Raw genomic sequence first — 11,359 nt, forward strand, 5'->3', positions numbered from 1 at the left:
TCATTCTAAACTATGACAGATGAGAAATAGAAAATCCAATATGTCAATAAGGAAAAAAACAAAGTTTGACCATTTTTTTCTGGTAGTATAGTCCACAGAACAGAGATGGGAGAAAAGATAAAAATAAGAATTTAATTGCAATTGTCTCCTAGTCTATCCAAACCCATTTGCATTGGGAGAGATACAGTCTCCTAGTCTATCCAAACCCATTTGCATTGGGAGAGATACAGTCTGACTTTTTCTGCCTCACGTAATCTCATCGACAAAAGTTAATTAGTATTTCCAATGATAATTTGCTTCCAGAGCGATTCCCTTTCAAATTCATATTCTTGGAAGGTAGTTAATAATAGGGAATCTAAAGTCAAAATATCAAGTTCACGAAAGTTAAACTACAGGGCTTCCCTGGTGGCACAGTGGTTGGGAGTCCGCCTGCCGATGCAGGGGACGCGGGTTCCTGCCCCAGTCTGGGAGGATCCCACATGCCATGGAGCGGCTGGGCCCATGGGCCATGGCTGCTGGGCCTGCACGTCCGGAGCTTGTGCTTCGCGACGGGAAAAAAAAAGTTAAACTACAAAGTGTGTAAATTCTATTCACTCCTCTAGGATTATAAAATTGAGAAGCTTTACAGCTGAATATAAAAATTTATAGTGCTTGGGTCTATACTATTTAACAACCTATAAATGAACTTAAAATTTAAAAAATCATATTTAAATTACCAAAGTAACTGAAATATAAGTCAAATCCTGATTCATGTTTAATAAACAGGGTATGTATGTTTCCTATGTTCAATAGTATATGTACGATCACACACATTTATTTATATAGATTTGTTTATATGAACATATAGTTATGCGTTTATATTTATTTGCAGTGAAACATGTCTCAACTCTGTTGGACTTTGTTGAAAATCAAAGAAGAAATCCTTACTGATGAATGAAGTCCAGGTGGGCCATTTTTTTCAGGAGTATATAATAAAGCACACTAATGATTTTTAAAATTGGCTGCACATGTGTGGCTGGACAATTTCTTACCAAGGTAAATAAACATGGTTAATTCTGGCAGTTATTCAGATGGCACACAGAAACATTCTGAATGCATTTTATCATGTTAAATTTATAACTGCTTTCCTGAAGCAGAGCGTATTTTAATCATAACTTTAAAATATATACATATATACTTAGACTGGCAAATATAATGCTCTTTTTAGTCTTCTATATTCTTAATAACCATTTCTAAATGTTTCTGAAAATTACTGAAGTTTTAATTTTAATAATTCAAAAGACAAAAAATTATGTCTTAACTCTATCTTCACACTAGTTACACACATGAAAGGGCATATGGTATTTCTGACTCTTAATTTTGGAGTTGAAGTATGATGGTCTGGGTGTGAGAAAGAAAAGAATCTACATGATGTAGAGTTGATCAGCTTGGATGTTGGTTTACAACCAGAAATGCATTGATTTTACCTTTTTTTGAATATACAGAATAATAAAAAAATTAAATTATAACAGAAAGAGGAAACTGAAGGCAGCTTAAGTACACCTATATATTTAAAAGATAGTATCACTGAAGTACTATATGAGAAACACTAGGGCACATACCACAAAACACATTGCAGTGAATTTTTATAATACGCCAGAAATGGCCTGGGATCATGGGCTGTGTGGCCTTGGGGAAGCACTTAATTTCTCTGTGCATCTCTCCCCTAGGTTAAATAATATTTAGAGTCTTACCCAGCTCTAAAATGTATAACATTTCTCCTCTATTAAAACAGAATCAGGAAAAGCAACTTATCAGAGATTTTAATATTTTTCAAGGTACCCAACCCTAGAGAATGACAAAAAACAAGCACTAGGTCCAGACTTTCATTGTATATAGACCTGGAAACCTGAAATGCTGAGGTTTCTGAAAACGAAATGTGCATTCTGAGTGCAAACTTGTATCTACTTTTTAGGGATACAGCAAAATAATTGCAAGCACTAAAAAGAAAAGAAGCAGCAAAGCTAAAAACAGTGTACATTCTCTAACCTATTTCTGAATAAAGAACCAATTGCTATATTTAAATCAATGAGAACTATGGCTAAAAGCAAAGCATAGTTGAGGATCTCGAACTCTTTTTGGTAACAGACATGCGGACACATAGGCAAATGTGACTGATATTCACTATTAAAGAAGAAGATAACAGTAACTTCACTGAATTTGCCAGTAAGCAAACTCCAACTTGGTGCGTACAAAAATTAGCTTTTTTTCTTTTAGTATCAAAAGCTTTAACAGGGCCTAAAGTCACGGTCAATGTTTGCAATGTTAAGCTGAGAGTCTTATGTCTCCAACCGTCTTCCTTTCGCATGTCTAAGTTCATGTACTAACCAGGGAAGTGTGCTGATTTAATGGCTCACCCAGAGTGCTGGGCTGCTGGCAAAGACAAGAGGAGGACTGGGGACAGAGAGGGTATTAAGCTGCCATGCTGAGTCTATTTTAAGTCAGGCTGGGTGAGAGAGAGGTGGAGGAGGGAGTGGCCTGAGTAGGCAAGCTCACCTGTTATTACTATTATTATAATGATATGCTTGTCTACTTACAAGACTTGCTATGAACTCTTTGGCGTAGGAATAGCTTGTTACTCTTTTTCATATCTTAGTGCTTGGCACCCAGTAGACACTTACTGTATATTTATGAAAGGAATGAATAAAAGACCCCCAACTCCTTCGGGGTTTCTTTCTCCCACTACTTTCGTGTGTTAGGAGAACTGATTAGGTTACGAAGTTCCTTATTTAAAACTTCAATTGCTCCCTTGAGTTTTCTTCCTTAAAGTCATTCACACCTTCAGATGAATTACTTTGATCTAATCATCTGCAGGAGTGCCTGCACTTCAGGATTCACTGAGGGGGATCTCAGATTTGGGGTGGAGGGCCATGAAAGGAAGTACTCCATGGGGTTGGGTACTTTGTACTGTTGAGAGCAGCATCAGGGGGTTGCTAGACCAAGGAAAGTGCGTGAGGGGCTCAAGAGCAGGTTACACAGGACAGAGTGGTTACCATTACAGAGAATCTACTTTCCAAGACAGTCTAGAGGGATCTGATGGGACAGGCCACCAAATGCTTTTGTAAACATTTAGCATTTGTACACACATGGCAGCTTGGGGAAGGTGGTGTTTGGAGGTCAAGCCTGGAAGCTGCACATCCTATAGCTTCTCTAGAGTTACTAACCTGTACTGTATAGTCCAGGTTAGCTGTGCTTCATGGGTTAAAACCCAATTCCTGTTTCTCCTCCGTGGAAGGAGGACAAGAGAGAAGGAAAATGAAGAGAACAGAAAGGAGACCACATCCTATGACCCCTCCATTCCCCTAGTTCTCTGTATCAGCAGTGTGGACTAGTAGAGCGGTCATGGAATTGCCCACTTCACAGGACATGTAGAATATGTTTCCCTGCTCTTCCCCACCTCCCTCCCATATGCCAAATGATCAATCAACTCACACCCTCTCTTCCAAGCTTGGAACACAAGCTTAGCACTCCCAGGTCAACTCTGGGGCCTGGAAAATTACCTACCCGCCTTCTTCTGAATATTTATGCCCAAATGCCAGGATGTCGGATGCCCGTCCACTCCCATCACAGACAACAACTGGCACGGGAGGGGTATCTCGAAGGTATTCCAAGACAATTGAGATCACATTGGGTCCTCCTTCCACAATGAGTGCCACCACTGGAACGCCTTGACCGATTCCTGCATTAAAAAAGGAAAAGAAAAGGAAAAAAAGAGAAAAGAACACAAAGCCAGCAAACCAAAGAAACAAAAAGAGAAACAAAAAGCACAAAATAAAATTACTGAGCATGGGGGAAGGTGACAACATACGAAGGGCTAACATACGGAGCGAAAATGTACAGAAAACCCTTTAGCAGAATTTTCCCACTAGAGAGTCCATTCGACTCTGCCCTCTCCCCGCAACTCCCAGGGTACTGGGGTTTTAAAGAGCTGATGACTATACCTCACAGGGGAGGTGCAGAGTGAGGAGGGTGGGAAAGGAATTGGTTAGTAGAAGAAGTGCTGGGCCAGCAGCCAAAAGACTGGAAGCTAAACGTGATCTTAAGCAAGTCTCATATGGACCCAAGGGTCAGTTTCCTATATGAAAAATGGGAAGTTAAAAAAATGCCACCTCCCTCAAGTCATCACAGTGCTAAGAAAATGCCTAAATGGTTCTTTTTATTAAAGACTACCAAAATCAGCTGGGGGCATATTTTAACTTGTTGAATCAACCAGTGGCAAAATTAAGGGTCTATCTATTTCTGACCATAGGTGATAAGCTTGATTATGGATTCTTAACACTAGAATAGTTATAATAAATTACTCAGGAGATATGGCATCTGCCCTCTGCCATTATGGTGTCCTTCACTACTGAGGAAGGTGCGAAGCACACGATGGGCAAACATTTTCTGAATTCAGTTGAATTAAGGGATTTCAGCTATTTATGCTGAGCCATAGACATTGCTGTTTTCAAGTAAAAACTGCCCTAACATCAACACTTATGTATGTTCAACCTAACAGAGTAAAGAGAAGTATTAAAAACAAATGTCCATGAGAGACATGATGAGAAAGAAATTAAATTAGCTTTCAAGTGACATCTCAAGTATCATCATGCACTGAATAAGTTTTTTTGCTCAATTTGGTACCACACTGTATTTTCTCACTCTATCTTCTCAGAATAGTTAGGAAATTGGGCAGTGCCATAAAAATGAAAGGGTTTTATAAGGTACACAAAGCAGTTATCTTAAAAAATAGAGTCAAGATTCTATACCACTTCTGTAAATATGAACTGAAAAAAGCCCTTAATCACCTCAGTTCTTCCTTCCTCTTCCCCCTTCTGTTATAGTTTCATCTTTTATCTAGAAACTGCTTCCCTATGAGAAATAACAGTTTGGTGTTCGATTTCTTGCTCCATTAGTAAGAGATTTTATGAGACTTGTGTGACCTGTTTTACTTCTAAAGTATAAGTACATCAGTCTCCTAGGGCCTTATCTCTTATAAGTCAGTGTTTTTCATGGTTTGATTTTCATCTGTAAAGAATGGTCCAAAATGCCAGTTACACAAAAAAAGAGTGCTGTTTTAAATCTGCATTTAAAAAATGTAAGAAAATAACAATTGTTGATTAAGGCAAGAAGCCAAGATTTTTTTTTGTTCCCCAGAAGGAACTGGGAGAGAGGGAGGACCTGCAGCCCCATCAGAGTTTTCTGTGAATGGGGAGTTTTTGAGAATTACTCCTTCAAATCCAAGGAGAGGGAAGTAAAAGGTCATGCTGTTCTCCTTTGACCCAGAAGCTCTAATGACTCAGACAAAAGGCCACTTTAAAGCTCTGTTGGGGTGTCTATGAAGGAGACACTTTCCCACTGCTATTGTTTATGAGGATTAAGTAAGTTCCTGTTGAAAGGCACGTTAAAGATTAAGGGCTAACTTGAAATGTTAATACAGCACACTTCTTTTGGAGGAGGATTTTCTGACATAAAAAATACCCACCCCTCTATGGATTTATGTTCTAATGTGCCTTGGAAAAGAGACTCTTTTCCAAGGCACATTGAAAGTTATTTTATAAAGTATTTTATGTTTAAAGTTTAACATAAACTTAAATGTTTAAAGTGATTTTATAAGGTATTTCCAAAATACTATGCTATTTAGTTTTTCCCTTTGCTTTTCTTTAGCACATGCTCTCATATTGTTTCCTGTCAAGGAACAATATGCTATACCTACTGTTTTATACCAAATGATATCATTTAGACTATTTCTAGGATCTTCTAAGAGAGGCCTTGGCCAAATCCTGATTCTTGAGCACTGATTCTATCAGTGGATCTTTACTCCTACTCACAGACCAACTGTGACCCACTCATGAAGGAAGGAGTCATAGAATGGATCTTCTAGAATGTTCCAGTGATCCAGAGTCTACCAGACAATAGGCAAGATGGCTGGAAAACTCTCCTCTCTTTGAGAGGAAACACAGGTGCAAAGGATCAATTTTCGTAGGAAGATTTGAGAGCAATAAGCTGTCAGTTATATTTATCAATAAATCAAATTGTTATAGCCTCTAGAAATACAGAAGCATTTAGATGGTCAGATTTCCTATATTTGGAATGAAGCTGTAATTAACTGAAATGATGAAAAGAACTACATTAATTCAGATCTATATTCCAGAGCTAAAAATTGGATGGAGTAAAGTATCAAAATATCATCTATTTTTTCATAAACTGAATATATCCAATATATCTATGCCTCCAAATTCTCTCCCATTTCCTTTAGTGATAATATATGGAAATTTGTTCCATAGACAATGAAAAACCCTTATAGCCTAAAACAAAAGCATTTTTTATTTTCTTAGTTATAGGTGGTAGAGAATCAGGCCGTGCCTAAAAATATGCTTTGTGTAAATTAAACATGCCAATATATGGATATATGGTAACATTAAGCCTTTTTGTCAACACACACACACACACACACACACACACACCCATCACACATATTACCTTTTTTCTGAGAAAAGAAAATATCAAATAATTAGTAATGACCTAAAGCAATGGTTCTTAGCCTATTTTTTGGAGACAAGAATCTTTGAAAACTTTTGTGAATCTGATGAAAGCTAATGATCCTTTTCCCAAAAAAATAAATGCTCATAAGGACAGTCACAAAAATGTTTCTATGCATTTCAAAAGTTCATGGATCCCTGAAGCCTATTCATAAAAATCTTGCTAATGGACTCTTACAAAGCCCCACCCTAAATTAAGAACATTGATATACAGTTGGCCCTCTGTATCTGTGGGTTCCACATCCACAAATTCAACCAGCTGCGAAGCGAAAATATTTGAAAAAAATTCCAGAAAGATCCAAAAAGCAAAACTTGAATTTGCCGGGCGCTGGCAACTATTTACATAGCATTTATGTTGTATTAAGTATTGTAAGTAATCTAGAGAAGATTTAAAGTGTACAGGAGGATGTGTGTAGGCTACAATGCAAATACTGCACTATTTTATAGAAGGGACTTGAGCATCCACAAATTTGGTATCTGTGGGGGTGGGGCTGGAACCAATCCCCCAAGGATACTGAGGGACCACTATATATGCAAAGAGCATCAGTTTGTGTTCTTTTACGAAGCCCACTGAGGCCTCTGAGACAGGTTCTAGAATGGGTTTTCAAACAAAACTCTATGTCCAGGGAAACTATATCACATTATTACTACCCGGTTACAGTGACTGGCCAAAGTTTCCAAGGTGAAGCACTGTCTATAGGTTATTTCTCCTCCTATCCTTCATTTCTTTCTCTCTTCCTTGTTTTCATTTCTTCTGTTCACATTTTCTTTTCTAAATTACATTTCAGATGTAGGATATTAAAAAAAATCTCTAGAGAAAACCACAAATTTACAAATCTGTAGCATATGACATCATTAGTAAAGAAAAAGCATTTTAAAAAACAAGAATGGTATATTCTTTATTAGTGAAATAAAGAAAACATTTTGGGAATTCACTGCAGATCCAGCTGGATTCATAAGGACCACTACCATTTTCTTTATGCCCACAAAAAAAAATTAACATAAATTCCTTTGAAGAGCCTCACAAGTGTAAGCCTTGCTCAGCTGAAACTACTGACCATTCACAAAAAGTAGTTTAGATTTATAGTTTTAAAAAAATATGACTTCTATTATCACCAAAACATTCTCATTTTATCTAGGCCCCTCAGAGATCTTTTTGGTCAATACTTGTTCTTTTGGTTTTGGGGAAAGTAGGCTAATTCCTTAGTTGATTGCAATAATTTTTCATTTTCTCCTATAACCAAAAACTTCTTACACATTTCCATTAGAATTTAATTTTAGAGCAACGCAGAGTTGCTTACTCAGGAAGAGGCAAGATGTCTGCCACACTTTTTAGTTTTTGTAATTTTGGAACTGGAAGCATTATAGCCTACAAAAATGTGAGCTTGAGTAATGGACTTAGCAACTACATTCTACAGGATTCCAGGTTGACCTCGGGCTTTCAAATTATAAATTGAACCCCAGTTAATGGTTCTTTGCAGAAGATAACCTCTTAGACGTTTGTCCCATTTTGTTATGACCACTATGCAGTTAAGCCTGGGCTTCCAATAATTCAAATATTGTCAAAATTGGCGTAAACAAAGATTGGGTTGGGTGGTGTAAAGAAGGAGGTGGCAGGGAGAGAAGAATGTCTTAAAATTCTGAAAGACCTTTTTCTTCTCTCTTTCTGCCAACATGAGACTATAATCTACAATCAGTTCAGCCACTTGTAAAAATATTTGGGGTATTGTAGTGAAATGCTTGGATAAATAGAATTTTTTTTTTTGCCGTACGCGGGTCTCTCACTGTTGTGGCCTCTCCCGCTGCAGAGCACAGGCTCCGGACGCGCAGGCCCAGCGGCCATGGCTCACGGGCCTAGCCGCTCCGCGGCATGTGGGATCTTCCCGGACCGGGGCACGCACCTGTGTCCCCTGCATTGGTAGGCGGACTCTCAACCACTGCGCCACCAGGGAAGCCCCGGATAAACAGAATTTTGATCAAACCAAATTAATCCTTTGGTTTACTGTCAACATCATTATATATGATCTAAAATGCCAGTGGGCCTAAGGAATAATTTTTTTGCTGTTGGAAAACGGTTTATATTTACATGGAGATGGAGCATAGAAGATTGATATTTAGCTAAATCTTAATGACCAAAGCCACAGATCATGTGATTATTACAGTACAGGTCATTCAGAAAGGAGGCTTCAAACTTTATGTGAGCGATGACTTCTTGAAGATCTTAATCACTTTGAGAATCAGTCTGTCAGTGATGGGTAGGTATTTCTGTTTACCAGCTAAAGCTGTTTAGCAATAACATGAACACAGTTAACACACTGGCCTTGCCAGTTCTGGGATTATGTGATTCTTGATGATTTAGAAGTTTGTTTGGAGAATGCATATGCTTTGAAAGTGTGCATACAGTGAGAATTTGTCAGTATATTTTATGTTGCAAAATTTTAAATTTGTATTATTAAAATGCGTATATTATTAAAAAGCACTGGGCTTCCTTGGTGGCGCAGTGGTTGAGAGTCCGCCTGCCGTTGCAGGGGACATGGGCTTGTGCCCTGGCCTGGGAGGATCCCACATGCCGCGGAGCGGCTGGGCCTGTGAGCCATGGCCGCTGAGCCTGCGCGTCCGGAGCCTGTGCTCCGCAACAGGAGAGGCCACAACAGTGAGAGGCCCGCGTACCGCAAAAAAAAAAAAAAAAAGCACTGAACATGTCCCCTTTATCCCATTTCTCATTTGAATAGTCTGGTCTTTGATTCAATGGTTGACTCGACCAATAGATATACTGGTCACCATCTCCTGTATGTGGACTAGAATGGGGCCGTAAAAACTCACTAACCCCTTAAGATCTTGTATTTTACAAAAAGAACTTTATACAGACCTGGGGGGCATTAACAATTACTGTAGTGATGGGAGAAGAAGCAGTCAAGCTATTTGCCTCATTTTAATGGGCACCGGTTTACTCTCTACTTGAGAAATAGTGGCTGAAGTTTGCATAATACCACGGCTTTGCACAAATAGTTTGAGAATTAGGTTCTTGCTCCCCTTAATGAATCTCTTCTACGGTCTGCAAATTGTGGGATGGATTTATGAAAATTAAATAAAGCTGGCAATCAGCTGTCTTTAACTGACAACACTCGATACTATTCTTATTTATTAAGTTTAAGGTGCTTCTTATAATTAGGAAGATTCCCAGAACATGAATATTCAGGTACAACTGTAGAATATTACTGTATAGAAAGACAATATTTTAATATGCTTTATTTTGGCAAAAAGAAACGTGATTGGAAATCTTTGAGCTACTAAGGAACAGAGTGAGCCCAAGAAAATATCAAGGAATGACATAAGAAAAAAAATGCATCTCATTTTAACTAGAATGTCTCTTCAGTCTTCAATGGAAGCAGATGTTTTAGATATTGCCTTCATGTTTTAGAGATAGAATACATTATCTATTCAAGACAACAGAACTATTACTGGAATGTGCCTGATTCCACTTGGAAATGGGTAATAAACCCATTCATTTTAGCAAATCCTGATGATGTATTCAATTGGTAAATGCCAATCCCAGTTCAAACCAATTATGTATATTCTTACTACATTTTTTTTGCCACTATAATTCTGCCCCTAAATGGATTAGAAAAGCATTTGGAAATATAAAACACTGCACAAATTATTAAGCAGTCAAAAGGAAACCACATGCAACAAGATGCTTCACTTTTAGACACTTTTGGTTCTCTAGTGGGAAAGAAATTCCTTGAAAAAGGACTGGGGTCTTTCCCTGAGGCATAAATTTCCAACTCATTGGAGGACTAGGCAGGGGTAAAGATAATGCAAATTGCTTAAATGTCTTTTCCTATCATCACCAATCCCTATGGCAACTCCCTTGTCGATATTTAACTTAACAGACCCCATCCATACACAATCTTTCCATATTCAAAGCTAGTGCCAATATTCCAGAATAAACATACATGTATATTTTATCTTGGCAGTTAAAATCTCAGTAAATTTGGCTGAAGATATGAGGTTGTCAAGACGTTGAAGATATAGAGTTTGAATTCATGGAAACACCTCTCTGAGACAATGATAAAAGACTGAAAACAGATGGTGCATAGCATTTCTTACCCTGGGGACTAAGAATGTTAAATCTACTGAATTAATATGGCCAATCCCCTTTTTTTCTGTTTGCTTCCAATGCATTGTTTTCTGTTGTTGAACCAATCTATTTTTCGCATTATCAATGCTGCAGGTATTTTCTTAGGAATTCAGTACCAGCCCCCACCAGAGGACTATAATTTTGGACACTGCCTTCTTGCTTTGCTTTCCCATGTAGCGATTGAAGGCCAAAGGCCAGAACTGGGGGAGTGGATGAGTGGATTGAATGTAAAAATCTTGAAAGCCAACCAAAGAGGTCACTGTGGCATGTGCACTGGCAACTCCCATCATGTCCTCTCTATCCACACTCGCCTATCAGAGAACTCAACTGTCCACAGCACAGAAGGGCAGCCTTACTTGGCATCTTTCAAAGCTGATTGGAATGGAGGTAGATTCCAGACCTGCAGGGGGCCAGATTTGCCTTCCTGCAATTTGAATGGAGACCTTGAATCTGAGGTGAGTAACTGGGAGGGACTGGGAGGGCATGAGTATTTGGGGAGTAAAGCCTCTATTAGTGGTGGCTCTGATGGGACCATGTCAGGGTGAATAAACAAGCAAAGAAGTCTGTGTGCAGGAAGAAAAGAAGGGAACTGAGTGCATCACAGAGGAGATATCACGTGGCCTGAGTGAGAGGGAGGGAAAGAGTGTGTGTGTTTGGG

General features: G+C 38.6%; 1 protein-coding gene across 1 annotated transcript in view; it reads right to left on the reverse strand.

Moving 5' to 3' along the window:
* Positions 1–11,359, reverse strand: part of LOC103077903 (transient receptor potential cation channel subfamily M member 3-like) — a 104,464-nt gene that overhangs the window by 4,106 nt on the left and 88,999 nt on the right. Inside the window, exon 9 of the mRNA XM_007452998.1 lies at positions 3,544–3,718. Within this exon, the coding sequence (XP_007453060.1) occupies positions 3,544–3,718 (175 nt within the window). The remainder of the gene's footprint in view (positions 1–3,543; positions 3,719–11,359) is intronic.

Source organism: Lipotes vexillifer, unplaced genomic scaffold (genome assembly GCF_000442215.2).
Source record: "Lipotes vexillifer unplaced genomic scaffold, Lipotes_vexillifer_v1.1 scaffold1889, whole genome shotgun sequence".
Lineage (NCBI taxonomy): Eukaryota > Metazoa > Chordata > Mammalia > Artiodactyla > Lipotidae > Lipotes > Lipotes vexillifer.